General features: G+C 37.0%; 2 protein-coding genes across 3 annotated transcripts in view; one reads left to right on the top strand and one right to left on the bottom strand.

Annotated features, from left to right (window-relative positions):
• LOC307146748 (oxoeicosanoid receptor 1-like) overlaps nt 1-24,957 on the top strand; it is a 424,896-nt gene that overhangs the window by 145,256 nt on the left and 254,683 nt on the right. The window lies entirely within an intron of this gene.
• Nucleotides 500-24,481, bottom strand: epas1a (endothelial PAS domain protein 1a). Of its 2 annotated transcripts, none has more exons than XM_079850975.1 (16): nt 24,183-24,481; nt 17,523-17,713; nt 13,321-13,472; nt 13,102-13,186; nt 11,616-11,734; nt 11,321-11,523; nt 9,638-9,744; nt 7,162-7,309; nt 6,867-7,084; nt 5,721-5,935; nt 5,347-5,457; nt 4,108-4,520; nt 3,093-3,219; nt 2,884-2,998; nt 2,638-2,793; nt 500-1,862 (listed from the first exon to the last, which is right to left on the bottom strand). In XM_079850975.1, the coding sequence occupies exons 1-16, from the start codon at nt 24,206-24,208 to the stop codon at nt 1,711-1,713; spliced, it is 2,538 nt and encodes an 845-aa protein (XP_079707101.1). In that variant the 5' UTR covers nt 24,209-24,481; the 3' UTR covers nt 500-1,710. The 2 variants fall into 2 exon arrangements, with proteins under 2 accessions (XP_079707101.1, XP_079707102.1); XM_079850976.1 differs by having other exon boundaries at nt 2,884-2,995; nt 24,183-24,480.

Below are 24,957 nucleotides of genomic sequence, written 5' to 3'. Positions count from 1 at the left end.
TTGAACGTGTGTGTGTGTGTGGTTAGTCAGTGGAAGTCTATAAGAACTGCAGTAGTGGGAAGATTGAGCATATACTGTATCTCTCAAAAAGCCATACAATAATAACAATAGAACTTGGCAACTAGGAGATTATTGAAACAATAAGGCAAAGTGATAAACATTTTTAGTAACCAAATTAGGTATCATTTGAAAGCTTAAACACTGCTTTGCATATAAACAGTACTTTAAATTTGGAACACAACTTGGTTAGATATATGGCTTTGATTTTCTAGCAATTTTAGAGTTCAAATAATTTTGTATGAAAAAAAAATCTTTAGTTAAATTTAGTTTACAGTAAATTTTGCAGCTGCTTCCACTTCAGTGTCTTCTTTAAAGAGACCAACCTTAGGTCTGTATTGCAAAGCATTCATGAATTACAACCATTTAAGTTCAGATCTATGCTCATAAAAGAAGGGTGACAGGTGAGGATGGAAATAAGCTGAGAATGATATGCAAGTAGCACCATTTACGTTTTAATTTGCTTTAGACAATGCAATCTTTCATATCTTTTAATGCTACAAAGAAAGACTGGAATACAAATGCTTGTTACTTTAAATGACTATCCTGAGAACAAACAATCACAGACTCTCTCGAAAACTATAAGATAAAATTAGCTTTATATATATTTGTTAAGAAACACACAGAAACCCCAATGTATCACAAGAAGGTGATACACAATACAAAATCGAATAACCGTATATATAAGATATGTACTGTAAATGAGAAAGCTACAGATTCATCTCTGTCCACTGATAGGTAGACAAGACCAAGTACCAAGGCACTTCTGAACACCAAATACAAACATTTTTTCACGTGTTACAGAGATCCGGAGCATAGAACTCTTAACCTCATCTAATGTAGACACAATATATGTTTGTATAAGAAAATAATATTTTGAATTTACAATTCAGTTACTACAGAAAAAAGATATTATAGAGTAGGGTTAGTGTTTGGTGGGCCTGAGAAGATGGCCAAGACATACCACTATACTGGGGCTTTTTCATTTTGGTCTTCCATTTGCATCTTTTAAAATAAAGTGCTTTAAATGACAGAAACTATACATTTATTACAGCATTTTTCTCATTATGATTGTGTTGAGGGGATAGTTGAGGCATACGATTCCACTAATAATGTACTAAACAGACATATTTCGGAGAGACACGGTTTTAAGCCACATTTGTTGCTGGTACAAATTCGAAACAAATATTTAAGGCAATAGTTTTTGCAAAACATTTAACTCTCTTTGACTTATATAAACACAGTATTTGTATACCAAGCTGAATGAATAAGTTACAAATTAAACTACCATTATTTTATACTATATATAATATTATAATTTGTATATGCTCTAGTTAGTTGTTATTCATATACATAGCAAAATCTGCAACAGTGAATCTGGCAAATCTGACCATAAATGTTAAGAACACTTAGCATCTGAAGGCACAAGACAATGAGATAGTAGCACAGAACGTGGTACGTCCGAACACATTCCAAACAAGTAACAATCAGATTTTTCAAATATATATTAAAATATCAAACAGATGTTAAAGGAAAATGTACAAATAGGTCTAAATAAAGGCTGAGAACACATGCATACAAGACAACAGCATATACAGACAAAGATGGGATGAAAAAGCATTGGGTGAATGGATCGCTGAAGAAGCTCTGGGTCTACTTGATCTGGTCCAAGGCTCTCAGAAGGTCACTGCCCTGAAGCAAATGCAAGTTTCCCTGTAGAGGCACGTTTACCTCGCAGTCATATCGTGTCAGCTCCGGCAGACAGTACGAGTCAAAGGATGGGCCCAACAGTTGACTTATCATGCCTGTCAAAAATAAAAGAGACCTGTAACTCAAATGTCACATAGATAACGACACAATTGGTCCAATTCGGATCTGATCTTCACAAATCAGTATGACTTCCGAAATTTGGAATATATACACAAGGATTTTCAACAAGGACCTATTAAACCGGTCAAAAGTGACAGTAAAGACAGTAATGATACAAAAGATTTATAAGGTCGCTTTGGATAAAAGCGTCTGCTAAATGATTCAATGTAAACGTAAAATGTATTTCATACATCAAAATACACATTTTTTCAACATTGATAATAAGAAACATTGTTACTTGAGCAGCAAATCAGCATATCAGAATGATTTCTGAGGGATCATGTGACTGCTTAAAATTCAGCTTTGCCATCACAGGAATAAATTACATTTTAAAATATAATAAAATGGAATTTTGAATTGTAATAATATTTCACAATATTACTGTTTTTACTGTATTTTTCATCAAATAAATGCAGCCTTGGTGAGCAGAACAGACATCTTTCGAAAGCATTTAAGAAATGTACCAACCCCAAACTATTGAACGGTTTGGCGTGAACATTCTCCTAAACATCTCTTTTTGTGTGTTACAGAAGAAAAATGTCATACAGGTTCTGGATGATATGAGGGTGCGTAAATAATAAAATGATTTAACTGTTATTTTATTTCAATGATCCCTTCGATGCTGCCAAGATATGAATCATGTTGGAAATATTTGTCACTGTTGAAGTGTTGGTAATATTTTGGTTTGTGCTGTGAGGACTGGTGACTGACCTGAGTGTTTGTGTGAAGGCATCATGTGGTATTGTCTGTTACTGGGAGAGCAGAATGACTCTGTGAAATGCTGTTTGAGATCCTCTGAGGTCCCTTTGAGAGATTGACTGCAGCCGTGACAAGCAACCAATCCACTTTGCATGCATGGAAATTTGTCTATGAAGAAGGACCAACGAAGTGTGTAAATTTGGGTATTGAAACATTGGAAAACAACTTAAGATAGAAAGAGAGAGACAGTTGATGTACCTGTGAGCACACTCGTGCTGAGAGACTTTCTGACAGAGAAGGCACAGCTGTCGACGTTCATCGTCTTCATCCTTTTTCGCATTCCATCTGTAGACTTGTGAGGCGGTACCACCTGCTGAACACGCATGTTAAGTTGATATTCCATCTTTGGTTTCACTATATAAACTTCACTCATTTACATTAGTCTATATTGAGATCTGAGAGCTTACCTTCGGGATGTCGGAGAAAGAGCATGACAAACCGAACTCTGACGGCCGCTTCCGTTTGAAGTTGTTGTGGAGAGCGATCTGTCCCATGCTCATGCCTTTCTGTACAGGGGCAAAGCTCTCAAAGAACCTAAAAATAGCAAGAAGAAAATAAATCCATCAATGAACATTATGACCCTATTTATAGTGCACTACTGTCCAATAGTTTGGGGTCATTAAAGTTTTTAAAGAAAAAGAAAATAATACTTTTAATAGTTAATAGTTGCATTAAATCAAAGACTTTGGATTTACACAGACAGTGTACTCATATTACTATGAATGGGAGACAGCTTTGTCAAATAATGAAAATTCAGCTTTGTCATCACAGTAATAAATCTAATTTTAAAATATATTCAAATAGAAAACAGTTATTTAAATTGTAATAATATTTCACAATAGCTGTTTTTTTTTTTTTTTTTTTTTTTTAAATCAATCAAATAAATGCAGCCTTGGTGAGCAAAAGAGACTTTCAAAAATGCAGGAATGCATTGAAATTCCTTAAAATTTTCTGATTAGGTGTTTGTTCTAAAGCAGGGGTTTAGGGTCCACAGGTTAGAAAAAAATAATTAATCTTCATCAAAACAGTATTCTCTGTAAAGCTTTGGAACAATGTTTTAATTGTGGAAATTGCTATACAAAGTCATTTTAATTGAACTCAAAAGTCTCTTTTGTTGTATATCAAACTATGCAATTTAAAACCAAGTACATTTTCCAGATAATATTTTAAATTCTTTTGGCTTAAGTGCTATTAAAAAAAATTAAATCGCAAACAACAATTTTCTCACAGAGTATAAATGGGTCTTTATGCATAAAAATATAGCTGCCTTTATATTTGGTTGCACTTTCATCAAAAAGTTTTAAGACCCCATTCAGCTGTCGGCTTGACTTGCACTAAATCCTAATCTAGTTAATCATTGATGCCTAGTTCATGTATTGCAAAATAAAATGCATGTGTTAGGGAATGATGAACTCTATTCACCTTTGCTGTGGCAGTACAGCAGTGAAACTGCATGTTTGTCCTGGATCTGTTGTGTTTCTGTCATCCATGCATCTAATATCTGTGCGTTGATATTGTGAGGGTGGGTCAGGGGGCCACTGAAGACTCTGTCTACCCTCTTCAGAAGAGAGTGGGACGTTTGGTGCGGTTTGGAAAGGCTGCACATGAGCCGTGTCTGGACACGTGTGAGGACTGCTCTTGTTGTCAGGAGGGAATGGACTCAGGGGCTGGAAGAGGTCAGCTACACTGCTGAAGCTGTGCTGGAGGGCTTTGCTTAGGCCTGGACTTGTGTCAGGCGCCGGCTCCTCCAGACAAACGGGGTGCAGCTGGAAGTCCTCATCATCCATTGGGATATATGGAGCAAGAGTCTCCAGGTCCAGATCGCTCAGGTCCAACTGCACACAGATAGATATCATTTAAAACACTTGATGTGAAAAAATATTCTTGCAATGCAAAAAGAAAAATTCTGAACAAATCAGTAATAAGTATGCCAGGAATTGGGGTGAAAGAGCTGATATATCATAATATATTATTATATAATAATTTTGTAATATTGTCAAATATTATTACAATTTAAAATAACTGTTTTCTGTTTTAATATATTTTAAAATGTAATTTATTTCGGTAATGGCAAATGTATTTTTATGCAGCCATTACTCCAGTCTTCTGTGTCACATGATCCTTCAGAAATCATTCTAATATGCTCAAGAAATATTTCTTATTATTATCAATGTTGAAAACAGTTGTGCTGGCCAATATTTTTGTGGAATCATTGACACATTTTTTTCAGGATTCTTTGATGAATAGAATTTTTTTTTTATAACATTGTAAAATTCTTTACTGTCACTTTTGACCCATTTAATGTGTCCTTGCTGAATAAAAATATTAATTTCTTTTTAATTAAATATGTAGTATGCGACTAATCAGCCATCTCCACAAAGTAAATGTAATATTACTGTACGTCTTGCATTCATAGGCATTGAAGTGAATGAACAGGTGAACTTGAACTTACAAGCTAGTCATAATGTGCAACTCACATTGTTAAAGAATGGTCTGTTACAGTTTACTGTTTACTTAAGTTATATTTCATTGTAATCAAATAGAGTAAAATTGTCTAAATTAATGAATATGACAAAATATTGACTCAATTTAAAGGATATATCAAAAGACTATGACTGAAACTGTGTAGAATCTGGATGTCATCTGAAATGCCTCACTCACCTGGGAGTCTGTGGGATTTGTTGCTACAGATTCAGGAGCAAATAGCTTCTCTGTTAGTTCCACCTTCAGATCACTCTCTCCACTGCCACAGTAATCTCCTGGACTGCTAGGCTGCAGATACACACATTAAACAACTTAAACACCAAAATCATAATTACGTCACTATTTAAAAAGGTCATGTTAGGAGAAAACCAATTTTCCTTGATCATTTGAGATTTCAATGTACTATAAAAACATACTGTTTAAAAATTTTAATTGTTTGAATTTAGAAATCTTAAAGGTACAGCAACATAAATGAACATGAAAAATAAATGACTGTTTTTGAAAAACAGGACGATAATGTTCTTGGTGTCACAGATGGGGATGGGACGTACTGTAGAACTACTGCTGCAGCCACTTAAGCAGGGTGTGGTACAGGGCGTGCAATTGCCCGCAGGAGGCGCCTGGGGTACGGTGAAGGTGGAGGGAATGCTGGGCAGGTTTCTATCAGGACTACCATCAGGTGGCGTGTCCACAACCCATGACGGTCCCACCACAGGAAGCTTGGTGGACTTGGAGAAGTAAGAAGGTTCTTCAAACTCTGGCCTTTCTGCAAATGCATTGGACGCGACACAAGTCAAACAATGTGGGATAAAAATAACTGAAATGAGATGCAGTATCATATAATTACTACATATAGGATGAATTCAGGTTGATTGGGACACTTTTTGCCATTGAGATGACTGGAAAAAAGTGTCACAATCAACCTGAATTCACCCCTAGAGCAATGGAAGATCAACTAACAGTGGATATACACACCTTAAACAACACAATGTGCAAAAGTTTAGTGCTGACTATGATCTGGCTCATTTTCAGAGTGCGAGTTACATGAGAATAAATGGTAACATAATTAATTAGGATGTTAAAAACAACCTCGGCCATCACCAGAAACAATTAAAACTGTTGAAAGGGTCATTAGGTGGTTATTTCCATTACATGCAGTGGTTTTACTTGTAAAGACATGCATTGTGATGAAAAGTGAAATTAGTATACCCATTATAGCCCCGTGGTGAGGGTAATAAACACACAAACACTGCCAGCTGTCATTGGTAAACCTTCAAAAACACAGGTGATGTTGAAATACCATTTACTTTTATTATAAAAAAACGAACAAACAAAAACGTATTTTTAATAATACAAAATTGTTTATGCTAAAGCCAACGCTAAGCCATAAGATGCTCATGTGCTGTGGAGCAGAAAGATTCAGCTTCCTTTTATTTTTGTCACATATTGCGTACCCTGCAGCAAAGCCAAGCTACAGTGCCACTGAGCTACAGTACAACAACGTCTGCCGCAACTTATGACCTGGGCAGTGTATGTGTGTGGTTGTGGTTGTGAGGTAGAATAAGGAGAGCCAAGGGAAGGAGTAAGAGTTCATGCATGCAGGATGGGAGTAGTTTTGTAATCGGGGGTTGAGGATGTGAAGAGGGTGAAGGTATTGTAGGGGTAATGGTTAAAGTAGTGCCGGGTGGCGCTCTGACCAAAGTCCAGGGCGATGATGGCGTCTCCTGGCATGGGCGCTAACTGAGCTAACTCCTCAGGCTCCTCCTTTAGCTTAGTGAAAAGAATGTCCTGAGCTTCTGAAACAGAGGAAGCTCCACCCTGGCTGAACAGTTCTCCCATGCTACGCATGTGGTAAGGCTTGAAAAGAGCCTCCGTCTGATCCAGGGAGAAGATGAGGGACTGCTCCTCAACAGAACTGAAATACAACAACAGCGTGAGAACAGTACCATAAGTATCAATATCATCATTTAATATCATCGTTTAATACAGTACCTCAGGACGTAATTGATGCAGATGATGCACTGTGGTTGGGAGTTGCGGTTGTTGTAGATGACGGTTGCCTGGGTCTCCACCCAAACGTAGCCCCCGTGCTTCGCTAGCATTCTGTACTGGCCACTCACCACTTGGCCTTTATTACAAACTGAAGAAGAACACAGAAAAAGAGGGAATGGCCTAAATTGTTAAATTTAACTAATAATAAATGAATACACTCCATATTTATGCCAAATATAATTTTTCATCAGTTGATAATCAAGTTAAAAATTCCATTGGACAGGCATCTAATAATAAGTTATTATTTCATTTTTAAATGTAACAAACTTTTTAAACAATTGTACACAATTTTTAAATAGTTTCATATAGTATATGTGTGTGTGTTGTGTTTAAACATCTTAAACATGTAGTTAATTAAATAAAAAATAAAGTGTAAATAAAAAGCACACTCATAATCCTCCATAAAATGAAGACATTAAAGGTCATGAAAAAGTTCAACATCTACATTTAGGTTCAATAGCCAGGACATTTACGTACATGCATTCAACTAATATGACTCTTGACAATACTCAGAATAAGCACTGCAATTGAACAGCATGATTGCATTAATTTCAATAGCCATATTCAGATCTGGAGTAATAGATGGATTATTAAAGTAAATCTAACCATAATACAACTCTGTGTTTTTACAGTGTTTTGTAACATAAATGGCAAATTAATTATTTCCTTGTTAGACATTATTTGGGATAGGCTCCGCATCATGTAAACAATACTTCTTACAGTATTTATTAATCTTAGTTCATGTTAATCTCAGCATTTACTAATACATCTTTAAGATCAAAAGTTAGACATATGTGTTAACATTAGCTAATGTACTATGAACGAACATGAACATTTTAATTAACTAACATTAACAAAGTTTAATAAATGCTGCAAGAATATATTGCTCACTGTTAGTTCATGTTAGTTAATGTTAACAGAGGAGATCTTATTGTAAAGTGTTACTGAATAGTTTTAAAATGTAACACCATGTAAATGGCTTACACCTAATACAGTCTTTGAATAAGGTCCATTACTGCAGATCATGTAATTGTAGTCATTTTTCAAATCAAAAGATCTTACTATTAGGTAATACTCCAGGTACTTATCACTGGAAGAGGCTAGTGAAGAATACCAGAGCACTGATCTGGATTAAAGACATCAGAGAAAGCAGAACAGAGGTGCTGCACACTTCAAAGGCTTGTTAGCCGCTAATGCACTAGCTAATCAGGTGGGCCATCCTAAAGGAGCAAATCTGAGAGCTTTTGGGTTGTTATAGATGAAGTCAAAGGACATATAATGGGATTCAGGCCATCTACTCAGCCTCAATGTGGCAACAACAATCAAATCAGTGTCCTCTAAATATACAAAAAAGAAAATCACATTCAAAACAAGATCTGACAGGAGCATTTGTAAACAGTGGATTCATTTTGTGGTTTAGGATGAAACTGCAAGCTATTGTATGTGAGGGAACTAATCTCATTGCACCTGTAAAATAAAAAGTTTATGCACTGCTTATTGCCTGAGATAATACATTAAAAATATAATGTAAATAAATCATTAAGTAATCAATAAAACATAGCTATGGATATACATAACTATGAAAGCCCATTTCCATCACATAAGAAAATAAATTATGCTTTGGTAAATCATAGTTATGAGATTAAAAATCGGAATTAATATAAAAAGTCAAAATTATGGGATAAAGCCCATAATAAAAGTTATGACTTTTAAAGTTTTTATGCAACTTTTTATCTCGTAATTAGGTCATGTGACTTTTTATCTCAAAATTGTGATTTACCAAAGCATGTTTTTTCTTCTTACGAACGAAAATGGGCTTCCATATATAAAAATGCACTACAAAATGTAGTTTTTTTTCCCAAATAGTCTTTAAGGTTAGAACTATATGGTAGGTTTAAGATAGGAGGCCAAAGTAAAGTTGCCGAAAACATTAAACGTAGTCTACGGCATCTGCTAAGCAAATAAATAATGCAATGCAACAACCATTCAGTTTATAAATATCCCTCAACAATTCCTGGAGCCCGGCGGGACATCTGTTTCCCTCAGTCATCAAGCCCATGGGAACACCACAGGTCTTCAAGGTTTTGAACTCACGTAGTTTACCCATGGACAGAGATGAGAGGCATGGTTCTGTTCCAGACTGTGAGTCATTTCAGGACAAAGTCAAGATTGCTTAAAAGATTGGTAAATTAGCCAAAACGGTATTCACACAATAAGCTACTGGGTTGTTTCTTGTGTGTTTGATCCAGTGCAGGAAATGGAGGTAAAGTGAACGGATCAAACACTTTGGCTTTGTTCAGACTGGCATCTCCAATTCAAATCTGTTTAGCTGTTTCATGTATAAACAGAAAAGGACCACACATAATGTTTTTGTGTTTCCTGGCTTTGTTTTAGTTGGATGTAGACAGGTACTCACGATTTTGGTGGCTCTTTGTCATGCTTTCAGAATCCAAAGCATGGCAAAACTCATACATCGAACGGCCAAGAAGTTCCTCTGGTCGGTATCCAATCAAGCTGCTGATTCTGAAACACAAAGAGAAGTCAAGAATAAAACTAATGGAACCGTCAAAACAAAGTGTGATTGAATTAAAGCACTGAAGCCATCATTAACCAAGATTCATGACTGTTGATTACATCTAGTGAAAGCAATCAAACTTGTGCTGCTGGGAGCCAATGTAAACTCTCCGCTTAGCTTAGCTTAGAGAGAACAAATGATTACAAGCAGGACCCTTATTTATTGGAGCTATAAATCTCTTGTGCAAAAGAGTCGTACTTGGTCTGTCTGATCATTATCTGTGATGTCTGTTTGCTGGATTAAAAGACAGAACAGAACAGCACACACGTATCAACACAGTGCCTCCAAAAGACAAAGGCCACATCCTCTTTTGTGTTTGAAGCACTGTAGCAAATGCTAGATTGAAAGCAGATGTGGGCTCCTCTATTAATCACAAACGCATTTGTTGCAATGCTCAATATCTTCACCACATCATTTTTTGTGATGTTGAATACTCCATTCAAACTCATGCAATTGTTATTTTTCTTCTATTTGAACCTCCAGTTTTTCTCTGGAGTAGCCTCCTCTCATTTCCTTTTCTAGTATGGGCTTTTAATGAACTCAATAATAAACTCCATTAAATGGAAGCCTGCAAATATCTGACCTCAGCTGTTAACCTTCTCCACAACACACCCACTGCAGTGTACAGATGGGTGACCAGGCACTCAGAGCAGCCCCGGCCCCATATTGCCAGGGGACAAATTAACTCCACTGGTTTGTTATGCAAGATTTGTTAGAGAAGTCAATTGTGCCCCTTAGGAGCTTTCAAGAAATGTAGCAAGAAAACAAGAAAAGGTCATAATCACTCTCCCTTACCACACACTGATAACAATGCAGGTAGTAGCAGAACTGGATTAGGATAAGAGTTCCCAATAGTGACCTTTGTTGCTTACATGCACTCAACATAAGCGCAAAACGAAAAACAGCACTGTTTACCAAAGATACAGTGATCTTCAATGAAATCTAAATGAGAGCTTTGATAGTCCATGTGTGGCGATCCATATGCTACTGTACTCCTAAATGTTCACAAAAGTACATTACCTTTCAAAGGTTTGTGGTCAGTAAGATTATGTTTTCATCCTCACCAAGACTGCATTTATTTGATTGAAAATTCAAATGCATTCTTGCTGAATAAAAAACTATTAACAAAAAAATAATAATAATAACAATAAAACTGCCCCCAAATTTTGAATGGTAGCATAAGTTTAAGCAGATACACACATATAATCTTTCAGACAGTATGACTCATCCTGAACTACATTGATATTTGTCCAATCAAATGCTCTCTACAATGAGTATGTCCCTCCCTCTAAAACCAACTGCAAATCATGATCAATGGCTGTAAACGAATGTAAAAAATGCCTGTGGCTAATAAATGAATTTCTATATATATTCTACACAAAAGTCCTGTCTCAATATGAAATACATCAGACACTGTGTATTGTGTTCAGAGCTTCAGATATTTTTTGGGCCCACCACACACACATATACACAAACACACATTCACATGTGCATTCACACTCTAATTAGTGAACAGTCCCTTGCCTCTCATCGCAGTAGATAAACTTCATGTCCATACTGTGTCTGCTCATGAACGTCTTGCTGTCGAGAGGTGTGTCGATATTCGAGGGGTGTGGGATCGGCGCACACAGCAAAGTGACGCATGTGAGGGGTGGCTCCGAAAACCCACACAGGACTTGAGGGGGTCGGCTGCTGCACACTTGCAGATGCCCCGTGCAATGCAGCACCTGAAAGACAGAGCGGCGACACAATGTTTTACCTGACAGCACATGCATGTGTACGCTGCATGAAGCTTTATGATATGCTTATGCATTCTTACCTTCCAGCTGGCTGATTTAAGGTTCACAGTGCGACCTCTGTTGGTGACCGTACACTTCATCCTCATAAAGAAATCTCTGCCCGTGCTCATGTCTTTACCTCTTCTGCCATACACAGGTCCTGCCAATTAAACACCTCTTAAGATATATACTTAAAAATCCTTTTTTGTATTTATAATTGACCATTGTGCTGCCCATAAAGCTTTTTTTCTAGCACATTCAGAGGACTTTGCTCTGTCAGTGGGTCGTGGATGCCAGGTGCAAAGTTCAACCGAAGCTGAATCAGTCTGTCGAAACCTTAACGACAGTATATTGAGCTCTATGGGCTATTGCATAGGAATTATCTCCAAGTGGCCAATGAAATGGCAAGAAAATTACATCATTTGTTCAAGAGCTCTAAACAGGTCAGGTGACAGGCTCGTGAAAGATTAGAGGAAGAGACAGTGAGAGACAGATAAAACAAGAGGAGGAGGAACATGTGCTGTGGGAAAGGCCCACTTACTGTCATTATGAGTATGTGTCTGTGTGCAAACACACACTGCTTATATGATAGCAACAGAAATGGTAATTTAGAGAAACTTGGGCCAGAGTTCACACAAAGTTTGGTGCCAATAAATGACATGAAAGTATAAAACTCACAAGCTATGTTTAGCACTGAAACTATTCAAATCAAGTCTGCTGAATTCCTGTCATCGTCTAAAATAATTGAATAATAAGTCCAGAATTCTTTTTAAAGCCAAACATCTTTTTTTATATATAAATTATTGAATTAAACAAAATGAACGAATGAAAATAATAAAACTGAGTAAAACAATTCCCCTTGTTTATGGCAATGGATTAGTCCAGCTCAGTCATACTGTAAAATCAAATAATTATTATTTTATTTGACAGTGAAATAATATTATTACAATAGTAAATTAGTTCTTATTTTATTTAATAATATTATTTATTATTAATAAAATAATAATAATAATAATTATTGAATTATATTCAAATTGATACATAATTTGAACAATATTTTTTGTCCAAATTGTGCAGTCCTACAAACAAACACGGAAAACATGGAGTTCTTTAAAAAAAAAAAAAAAATACAAATATTATATATATAGTGTGTGTGTGTGTGTATATCAGAAAAATTACAATTAAAATTTTCCCCAAATGTTTTAACCATAGATAGATAGATAGAAGCTTTTACAGAAACAAAAACTGTACAAACAAACTTTCTGAACACTGGTTTGAAAAAATATAGCCCTCAAGTCTTTACAGAAGAGACTACAGGCTGGACTGTACAAAAACGAAAAAAACGAAAAAAAGTGGATTTGTCTTCACACGAACAATCACAGGAATGTACAAAATGTAACATCCTGACTGCGATAAGTGTAATCAGAAAAGGACACCTTCATGGCAAATTACACCCAGAGATAAAGAGGACTAGGAGATTCAGCCATTTTGGTTTTAAAGGTAACAGTGTATCCAAAAAATGCTCACCTGATTTGACACTGAGATTCTCTCGAATTTCTTCATGATCGCAGGGGTGAGTGAAGTCAAAGATGCTGTGGCCTGTCAGTTCCACCTGATAACATTTTGTGAGGCAAGTAAAATGAAATGCTCAATGAAGTAACAGAAGGCTTTTACAGGTTTTCTCTTTAAGAATAAAGAATTTAAGCTTTTCTTCTGAAAGAATAAAGGAAATGAGGTGAGACTCACCTGCGTAAGGCCCATAAATTTACTGACGTTTTCTGAAAGGAATATCATATCCCCATCTGATGTTACCACAGCAACAAAGCCTTCCAGAGACTTCAGATATAGACTGTCCATCTGGCTGTCATCCTGGTACCGGGTTTGTTGCACTGTGCGGCCTGGGACAAAAGACAAGGCAGCTTAGTATGTGTGTCTGTACAGTGTAAAATCTGGTCTTTTTTTGTAATTTACGCTGGCAAATTATCAAAACAAATCCAAATCCAATGTTAAGGCACAATCACACACTTAGACTCATATCCTGTACCATTCACAAAAAAAGTAAACATCCCAAATTCAATTAAAAAGTAATTCACAGTAACATGGAATAAAAACGAGCTATTCAGCTGATCAGTAAAGAGGGGATGTTTGAGGTACACAATGCCATGAAAAGAATCAACAACTTGAGAAAATAATTAAAGCAAGGCTCCATGCTGTGAGTTTCATGTCTGCTTCCCTGCAGATAAGACCTCCTCCCATACTCATTCAGATCAGGCACTGAGGTCCTGAGCGCTGAGGCTTTGACCCTGCTCAGACATCAGCACTGTGTGTCCGCATTGTGCGTTTAGGTATCAGCAGGTGGTCCATGTCTGCGCTCCCACCTCAAGCCCCGCTGCATTCGTTCTGCTGCTATAAATACTTCACTGTTATGTCTTACTTCTCTGGCTCTCAGCCAAACCCAAGAACTCAGAATTGTCAGCCTCTGTCCATCTCTATAAGAATCATTTATGCCTCTGGTTGTAAACAAGGTTCTCTGATAGGCTTGCTCTTTCATGTCTCAGGAAGTTACAGTTTAGGTTCGTTTAAGTTCAAAAGTTTGAGGTCAGTTTGTCAGCAAGGACACATTCAACTGGTCAAAAGTGATGGTAAAGACATTCATAAATACTTTTCAACATTGATCATAATAATAAGGAATGTTTCTTGAGCAACAAATCAGCATATTGGAATGATTTCTGAAGGATCATGTGACACTGAAGACTGGAGTAATGATGCTGAAAATTAAGCTTTGCCATCACACAATAAATATCACTTTAAAATATATTAAAATAGAAATTTCAGTTATTTTACAGTAAATTGCAATAATATTTCACAATAATACTCTTTTACTGATAATAAATAAATGCAGCATTGGTGTAAATAAGAAACATCTTTCAAAAAAATGTTTACTAACCCCCAACTTTTGAGTGATAGTGTAAGTAATATGATTATTTACAGTAAGAGCATGGGGCAATACATTTAATCTGGCTAGCTCAGATCAATTGGTCTCGGAAGAATTTGATTTGAAATGTTTGAGCTCATTAAAATTTGAGAACAATTTGTGAAATTTTTCTTTAGCTCAAAAATGAGAAAATCTGATTAGCAGGAGACTTGACAAAAGTGTCCATTGCGATCTAGGAGACACGATTGACATGTTTACTACTGTCATTTGTGAATTGTCTTCCCTATAAGAGACAATCATCTTCTATTGCTATTCTAATACTGTTGAATTGTCCTTTACAGAACTTTCTATTGAAAACTGAGCCGTTTGAAAATGAGACACAAAAGAGAAGCTGGAAATTTGATTACAAGTCTCCATTTGCTCCCAATTTCATCTTGGTCAATCAGTTGATAAAGAGATATGAGTTGTGATGAGTTGTTGACAGGAGATTATCCTTTTTGGCTTTTCTGTCCTGGGCCATTTGCTAATGAGGGTTCAAAGATTCACATCTTCAGAAGGACTTTGCTAGTAATTCAGGATATAATATGATGCCTCAATGATTCCTTTTGAGGTAAGTTCATTATGGCAGAAAGATTACGATTGAGATATGTTTTAGATGAGAATCATAACAGCCCTGTCCCAAACAGAACCCTAAGCCCTCACAATCTTCCTCTAAGTCCACACGATTTGACGTAATGTCACTGACTGTCGGGTATAAGTCCGCAGGGGAGCCTGCATGCTCAGGCTAAGGTACGCATCGAGTACACATCGACACAAATGTAAGGACACACACACACAGCAGCCATTGTAAATCCACAAGATGCAAGTGCATATGAAGTGTGCCATTTAGGACAGGGCCAACCTCTTTAACACCTATAAGTGATACTATAATTTTATGACAATGCATCCTCACACCTCAACAATGAACATATCAGTTTATACAGCTTCTAGTTTTATAATCTAGTGACCTACAGTATCAAGAGTCAAAGAATAAAACAGAAAATCCAGACGGACACTGTACAGCACGTCAAATATCACAGGCAGACCCGAAAGGCGCCAACACAGAGATTATTGTGGCTAAGAAAAGAGTGTGAGAAGAATTCACTGTACAGTGTTCATAGAAAACAATACCACTAGCAGCCCCTAATTACTCCACATCTCGCTATCTCTCTCTTTCCCTGTTTCTCCACACACATCGATCTTCCCCCACCCACTTCCACATCACACACCAGATTCCATCTCTTCCCTTTTCATTGTTTAATCCCCCTCTCTCAGAGACATGCACACATACTGTACACATGTATGTGCGTCAGGACTGGAGTCTGGAAACAATGTGCAGTGCTCTTTGTCTGTCTTCCTGCATTTCTTATTGTATATATTAAGGAGTACAGGACATATCATAGACCTACCCACCCCGACTTCACTGACACATAAACATGTTTACTTACTGTAGCTGTCTAAATGAGGACACACCACAGACCTCTACGGTGTTTATGAAAAGCTAATTATAATAACTACAAACTAACCTGAACCCATTTCTTAGTATAAAACAACATTACTTTATTTCTAAATATCTTTCCAAATGAAGACATCTCCAAACGCAGGTTTGGACACACATGAACTACAGCTCAAAAGTTTGGGGTTACTTTTGTTCAGCATGGATGCATTAAATTGATTAAAAGTGACAGACATTTAGAATATTAACAAAGATAACATGTTGTTCTTTTGAGAAAAATGTATCACTGTTTTCACAAAAAAACATTGATAATGTTTCTTAAGCACTGAATCAGAGTGATTTCTGAAGGATCATGTGACACTGAAAACTGGAGTAATGATGAATGATAATGATAAATAAATGACAATAAAAAAAAAAGTCGTAATATTTCACTATTTTACTAGCCTGGTTAAAACCAGACCATTCTCAGTAGTAACTGAGTTATGGTCTGGCAAAGCTCCATAGACAAATCATTTCCAAAGGGGCGTCACCAACGGACGTCGCTCAAATGCCTCTGGGCGCAGTTGGATAGACCTAAAACCAATCAGAGCGATCGTCATCGTGTAAAGCCATATGCTGCATCCCAATTCGCCGAAGTTACACTACGCCATAAAAGTATGTACTCTTTTTGTGAAGAAAAGGTATTTACTTTTGAATGTGTAGCAAAAAAGTAGGCATGCTTTGGGACATACTACTTCGTCATCTTTATCGGACGGATCTGTTGCGTGCATCCTGTCACATAAACTGCCCTGTCAATCATCGAGTCACAGTTAAAATCCTCTATTAAATCAATTTCCTACCGTTTCGGAGAGAAATGTAGTAGCATGTTCATCTGCCAGTGGGTGTTCCATGGAGACTGTCCTCATGTGTTTGCAATTTGAATATAATAATGCATTTAAAAGTTGAACGGACGTCGCTCAAATGCCTCTGGGCGCAATTGGATAGACCTAAAACCAATCAGAGCGATCGTCATTGTGTAAAGCCCGCCTCAACGTTTCTGATTGGTGCCGTGATTTCTAGGCCATGGAAATGGGCTTGAATGAGCTCTTTGCCAGACTACTTCTCGAGCAAATCTGAATTTGCCGGAAGTTGTCTGGGTTTTCCCAGGCTACTATTTTACTGTATTTTTGATCAAATAAACGCAGCCTTAATGAGCAGAAGAAACTTCTCTCAAAAACATAAAAAAATCTTACAGACCCCAAACTTTTGAACAGCAGCTGTCTGTAAATTTGCAAATAATATATACAACCATTTTTTTTACGACAATATGTAAAGCAGCTACCAAGGTGACAACATACAGAACTTCCTATTAAACATCCTCACCAGCACGTTTGTTAATGTTTTTCAAAATCACGATGTTGACCATCAAAAACATAAGCCAAAATTTGGAAAATTAACAAAAGCAATAACAACAATACGCAAATCCAATGAAAATCCAACAGATAGAATATGCACAGAAATATTTGTGTAGCTGTGTACCTGAGTTGAAGAGTTTGTGTGTGCGCAGAAAGCTGATAGCTAGTCTCATGATGGAGGCTTTGTCCAGGTGAGAGCTGATGCTGTGGGGTAACGGCAGCTGATGGGCCAGCTCATAGAACACCTCCGTCTCTTTACTGCGCCTGCTGCGTGCTGCATCACGAGACTTTTCCTTGCGCCTTTCTGAAGGATGTCTGGAAAACAGAGGAGGCTGATTAACACAACATAGCCTGTCGGCTGAGCTTCAGCTTAGATACTGTGTGCATGTTTTTAAATTGGTGATTAGAGAGATATATACTCACTCACATACATTAAATGTACATTACATTATTTATTGTTCTTAATACATTTTTATGTGGGAAGGAGAGTAAAACAAAGAACTTTAACTTTGATTGAATATTGTCTTTTTGTTGGCACAGTCACAATAGGGAAACTTTGTGGGAAAAGAAAGTCTATTGTCTATTAACACAAAATTAAGCACTGCTCATGCAGGGGTCACTTCTATACCAAGCAGCTTTATATTGGTGGCAAATTCGTGTGCCAAAGTTCACCAAACTTGAACCTGATGCAAAATCTGTAAGGTAAAAATGTTTCCGTCCTCATGTGAAATACCAGATTGCACGGATTAAGATTGAAATGATTGGATTTCACATATACTCAAAGGTAAATGTTCATAAATATTAAAAATTACTTTTAGACCAAACAAAAATTGGCGAAAGTGCTTCTTAATCTCAGCCCAGGTTTACAAACTGCCAGATTTTGGGTCCATTTTAATAAAAATAAACTATTATTCAAAATATTTTGTTTTATTTTGAGCATACTTTTTTTGAAACTACAGACGTCCTCTTTGAGTCAAAGCAAAAGCATTGCAAAAACCACACCTGTGAGAATCAGTGCATCAGGGTTTATTTTACTCACTTGCAGAGGGAAAAAAACTGAGTCATTACAGGTTCAAGAATAATTTTTTCTTAAAATTTGACACAATAAATGAAATACAGTAGCAGTCAAATCGGGCTGGGTCAGGTCAGGTCAGGTCACAGGGCCAGGTTCATGCAGATGTCTATCTTGAGCTTGTTAGTGCATGTTATACAGTATAACCTGACAGTCAAGTACACTACAGTTCAAAAGTTTGGGGTCGGTAAGATTTTTTAAATAGTTTTGAAAGAAGTCTCTTCTGCTCACCTGCATTTATTTGATCACAAATACAGTAAAAAGAACAGTAAAATTGTGAATTATTCTTACAATTTAAAGTGACAGTTTTCTACTTTAATATATTTTAAAATGAAATTAATTCCTGTGATGCAAAGCTGAATTTTCAGCATCATTACTCCAGGTTTCAGTGTCACATGATCTTTCAGAAATCATTGTAATATGCTAATTTGATGCTAAACTTTTTTTTTATTTTTTATTATTATTAATTCTGAAAACAGGGGTGCTACTTAATACTTTGTGGAAACCTTGATTTAAAAAAAAAATCATGATTCTTTGATGAACAGAAAGTTCAAAAGAACAGTGTTTATTTGAAATAGAAATCTTTAGTAGATTGTAGACTTTGTAGATATTTTGTAAACTTTTCAATGGTAGTGTATGAGTTGACAAAAAGTAATGCAGCATATACTTCAATAAATTAGTCCATATAGCATTCTATATATAACCGTACAGCTTAAAGGAATATTCACCCAAAGTTGAAAATGTAAAAATGAGAGTGAAAGGAAAACAAAAATGCACAAACGTTTATCTTGCCAGGTGACAGATTTCTGCGGTTTGTGGCTTGCCAGTGTGTGAAAGAGAGCGTGGCATAGAAAAGTGAACTCTCAATGGCCTCTGAGTGTGGTGTGCCACAGTGCACTGTGCCCTCAAAACAAAAACCAAGCCACAGCACTGTTTGTTGGCGAAACACCACAAGTGCTCTAATGCGTCACATAACAACACACTAACACAGATACCAACACATGACACATGGCCTGTATGCAGCACTAAGTTTCAGTGTCTGTGGGAGACCAGGATCTAGCGGTGTAATTCCAGTAGCTGCCTCCCAGTGTGGGTCCCCTATTCCCCGGCTCAGGTCAACCCGGCTCTGGGAGTGTTTGTAAAATGTGCACAGCACAGTGCGGGGGTGCAGGAATGCGATAATCAGCCCTCTATTATACAGCAGCATATTTGGCAACCACAAAATTCCCCCTTTATGCCCTTCCACTACCCCCATTTTCAGAAATTGTCATTGTAATAGTAACTATGGATATTTCTCACAGAAAATGGCTGATTGTTTTTACTCAGAGGTCAAACCAATGGGAATTAAACATGAATTTTCTGTCTGCTTTTTCTCAGGGCTAAATGAGGAATGGCAACTTCCATTTCAACCCAAACAGTTACTGCCTTCTGTCTCCAACCATATATGAAACCTCATCAGGTTTTGACGAGCAGAAATCAAGCGCAGCTCTAAAAATACAGACACAATGGTTAAAAAAATGGGGAAAGATAATGCAGACTCATACAGAGTTCAATACATTCATTTGTGGGGGTGGGGTGGAGAAACTGTTTTCCTTGACTTCAGCATGATGTCCTTTCAAAGCTTGAGCGCTTATACAATCAATTATATAATTAATTTACAGCTATAGAGAACTACGCAGCAAAACACTAATGAAATGATTTTATGTAATCTAGAGCTACCAGACAATCTCTAACAGCATATGGCCTTTTACAAATGCTCTAATTTCTTATCATTTCCTGGAAACCATCCAAATCTTAAATTCATGCAAGTGTCAATCATACGTCAAGGACGTTTTTTTAGATAACAGACAAACTGCACGATATTGTATTATGTAAAAATTGTATATGCTTTATATTTTAAAATGCAGTTCACTACAAAATTTGCACAATGCATCAGTTTGCTTGCACATTGCTCATTGCTCCCTAATTCTTATAGTCTGATATGCATTGAAAATCATGAACCCACCGGTCACAAACTGCTTTGAGACAAGAAGGTTGAAGATCCAAATGCAGTATTTATTGAACAGAGTAATCCAAAGACCAAATAACAGGCAAGGGTCATACACAAACAAACAATCCAAACAAGCAATAAAAGATCAAGGCTGAGGCAAAGAGAGAAATCCGAGGGAACAGGTAGAGAATCAAGAGGACCAGGACATGGAAGAAACAGGATACAAAGACGCTGCAGTGAGACACATACAAGACTTTGCAGAGACTGAACCAGGCTTTTATAGTGTGCGCTGAACAGGATAATGAGACGCAGGTGAATGTGATAATGGATGATGGTCTGGGCAAAGGATTATGGGGAATGGAGTATGTGGATGTGTGTTGATTGTCCGGGTCGGAGTGCCCTCTGATGGTTAACCCGGGCACTCTCGCTGGTGATCGTTACACCACCAGACAACATTATAAACTAAAATAGAAACTACATTTTTTTCCAGAGAACCCAGGTGGATCTCTTGAGTTTGAAAGCAGTTACACCTATCAATGCCAGAAATTTCACTTGATTCACTGAACAATTCTATAATAATATAGTAATCAATATCACACAAGCAAGAGCAAGTTCAACAAACTAGTAACTTACATTTTAGAGACAAGTTGCCAGTTGCCTTGCCTATTTTTGTTGTACATCAACGAAAATAGTCATTTACAGAATAAACTTCTGCACATCTGCAAGAAGACACCATAGCGAAGTTTAGTATTTTATACTAATCGGTTGAGTAGACGATACTCATAAAGACAGTAGTCATAAGCTATTTGTTTTATTCCTGAATAAATCAGTGGTCCGAATGAATCTGTTGAGTGAATAATATAGATTGACTGATAGAGATTGCTCAATATGGGTTTGATAACATTGACTAAGACTGTCACTTACTGGCATATCGATGTAACCTACCTGTTGAGAGTTAACACGCTTAAAAACCCCATCAGCATTATGCATAATGCCCATAACATGTTAGACTTGATTTATAATAACAAACACATATCTGACCATTCCAGTGGTTTTGTTTTAAACCATATAGAAACATTTCTCTCACAGCCAGCTGAAATCAGAAACCATCACCTAATGTGTGAACTCCGAGTCCTAACTTATTTTTTCAGTAAAACAATCCAGATCTACACTGCCCAAACAGCCCTTGGATGTGAGCTGAGCGTAAAGGTTTATCTCTCTGCTGTGCTGAGATGTAGTTATTACAAACCCTTTGGCCTCATTCAGACTGGATTCAATCTCTCAAATGAAGGGGAGTTGTGTCCTCTGCCCTCTACTAGGCTACTGAGTTCTGTTCCCACACAGTCCAGCTGCTGACCTCAACCCCCAGTTACGCTGCAAACGCTTTCGACATTAGCTGGCTAAATAACTTCTGAATTATATGCGCTACAGGTCAAGGTATAGCCTGAAGACAGAGGCCTGCTGGCTGTTTTCACTTCTTTGTCCCCTGTTTTACAATCTTTTCACCTTTCGTGGAATTACTAGAACAAAATAACAAGACCGACAGCTATGTAGCCCCTCCCGCCTGTTATCAACATGCAGTGTTCTTTACATTAAAAGTGTCAATCAGACTCTCAACAGGTATGAAACCAAAATAGTCTGTATTTCAGCAAAGGATCTAAAGAGCTGTCACGACTCCTAACGACCTTGCAAACACAATGGCAAGATAGCTGTAACTATCACCTATTGCCTCGGGCGCCTTCACGTATAAGGCAAAACCTGTCAAAGGGAGCAGATCATGTGATTAGCAGGCCGACGTGAACCCATTCCTCCCTTTATCTCTCTCTCTGCAACCAGATTAGGCCAGAGTTCACAGAAAGCCAAAAGCCAGACTGTACAGAGCAGCCATTCACTACAGATAATCCGATTTTCCCAAACCTCAAAGAGATGGCCAACCTTTAGTTTGCCAACTAATAAACCAATGAAAGAATCAGTGTTAAACACAATATGATAACTGAACCCATGGGTGTCAGAATAATCCTATTGTGTATATTATATTGCAAATTGCTTCTGTGCAGCCAAGCTTTGATGTATGTCATTAAAACAGCACAGTTAAATGATTACATTACCCCACTGGCACCAATTACAAAACACATCACGGTAAATCACAGCGCTAATGAAAACTCGTAGAGCAAGTTAAACAAACCAGATAAGAGATAAGAATCGGATAAAGTGATGGAAGAAACCAGAGCAGGGACACATCATGGCCTGTTCGCGCTGTCCGTATTAAAAAGAGAGGTGAGACCTGATCTGATCAACTCAGTTTCAATTGGAACATTACCTTCCTGTTAACAAGCCAGCAAGAAACACATGGAGGAACATATAACCATCTTCAATATGCCTTAGCATCAGAGAGCCAGTGCTGGTTTATTTTGTGCTGAATGTCATCCATGCAGATCACCAAGTCACAATTTACACAAATGCATATTTTTTAACAACTGATTTCTTATATGGGTTTGTATCTTGGAGGATAAAGACATTTGTGTGACCGGAGGATGGGACAGTGCAAGAGAGGGTTCAGTGTCTGAGTAGAATATTGAAATGGGATTTAATTAGGTCATGTGAATCCCAAATGTGTTTGGAAAACAGCAATAAATACATGTATTATTTATTGCTAATTATGTATTATTTAATTATGTATTAGTATGTATTAGTGTAATAGTTAAGATCAAACTGACAAAGATATTATCAGAAGTAGTTGGTGAATTACAGACTAAAAAGACAAAACACTTTTTCATAATGTTTGTACTGTAAACGGATTGTACTGTAAACAATATATTGCAACAGAATAAACACAATAAAGATTTTTAAAACTGTTAATTATGTTACTCAGGTTAGAGAAAATATTAAAATAGCTACAATTCTGAAATAAATCTGAATATTTAAAAATATTGTAAAGTTTTATTTAATTGCTGCCTTAATTTTTTAAGTTCAGTGCACTCTTTTGACCACTTTGAATTGAATTACTAAATAAGAAAATTGAGCTCTAGAAATTCATGAAACAAGTAGAAATTACAGAAAAGATGATGGATGAAAACAAAGAAACGTATGCTTATTATAAAATATTTTTCAGAGTATGATATTTAAATTCAAAAGGTAGTTATTTATTATTAGTTATTTTTATTCTCAGTCTGACAGTCTCTGAGGATCAATTTGTTTAATAAACTGTTTTGTTTTATATAATGAAAGTATTTTGAACATGTCCAATCATGATTGCAACATAATTATTTGTAGCCTATCTAATCTTTTTTAACCCGTAGGCATATTGAGATACAGCGAGTGTGTCATTCGTTGTTATTTCTTAGTCGCAATGCAACTCTGTTGATGACATTTTAATAACTTTTCAAGCCATTTATACGAGTCCATTAACAAAAGCGAGCCAAAAATAGGTTCCGCGCGGACCTCTCCAATATCAAAGTCTTGAGAAACTAAAATTAAGGGGGAGATTATTTTAAAATATATATATATATATATATAAAGGAGGGGAAAGATCAGTTCAAATACAACACCAGTAAGATTAGGAATCCTTTAATTCGATATGTGCATAAAATTTCTCTTATTTCGCTCTGGTGCCAGTATTATTGCAAATCAGCTCAGCTGAGAATCTCAAATTAAGGTAAACAACAAAAGTAAATTCATAACTGATAGTTCAAGCAGTAATAAAATGATTTCTTGCGACTTACCTTTTTTTCTCTCTCTCGGCTGTCATGATGCGCCAATGCTGAAGACAACCTTGTCCTGCGTAAAATGAATTCACTTAACTTTTCCGAAAGAAGAAAAACGCGTATTATTCTCACAAATGCCTTTATTTAGTTTTCGTAATGTCCATTCTCATGACATTTCCAGTAATGACCGGAGCAGTTAGTGCAGTCTCAGAACACTGCCGAGGATCGCACTAGCTCTCCAGTGACACTGACTGACCGGACGCTGGTAAAGAGCTCGTGAGCGCCACTCCTGTGTTGCGCGTGCTATCAGCACTATTGCGCGAACTGATTGGTGCACTTCTCATCTACCGGCTGCCTTCCAGCGCGCGATCCCGAGACTCTGGCTTCCAAGTCACACGTCATGCGCGCTCCGCGAGTTCTGTGCGCATTTGGCCGTGAAAAAGTTCAGTTTCAGAGTCGCGTATTAACGGCAATCCAACGTGAAGTGTCCAAGATGGATCCAAAACGAGCGAAAGTTCACCAGGGCTGAATATTAATCTTTAAACGTGGATAAACAAGCAAACATGACCGTCGACCAAGGAAAAATAATGTAGAGCGTCTTTTCCAGGAGTAGGACTTAATTGGATCAAATTTGACTTTAGTTCAACTCTGTCCTGGAGCCATTCCCTTTTAATAAGACAGGCTTCTACCAGTATGTAAACAAACATGTAATCGATCCCCTTTAACCCTGTTATGACTTAAACCACGTAGTTGATGGAAAACAGTCATACACTCAAAAATGAATGTTCCAGAA

The sequence above is a fragment of the Squalius cephalus genome (genome assembly GCF_949319135.1).
Source record: "Squalius cephalus genome assembly, chromosome: 19".
NCBI lineage: Eukaryota > Metazoa > Chordata > Actinopteri > Cypriniformes > Leuciscidae > Squalius > Squalius cephalus.
Note: the sequence above shows the minus strand (reverse complement) of the source record. Positions and strands in the feature narration are given on the sequence as shown.

Coding starts and splice junctions, on each gene's coding strand:
- epas1a (XM_079850975.1), bottom strand. CDS start 24,208: ATGACAGCCGAGAGAGAGAAAAAAAG. Junction 5,936..6,866: donor CATCATCGCCCTGGACTTTG/GTCAGAGCGCCA, acceptor ATGCATTTGCAG/AAAGGCCAGAGTTTGAAGAA. Junction 3,220..4,107: donor GCTGTACTGCCACAGCAAAG/GTGAATAGAGTT, acceptor TGCTATTTTTAG/GTTCTTTGAGAGCTTTGCCC.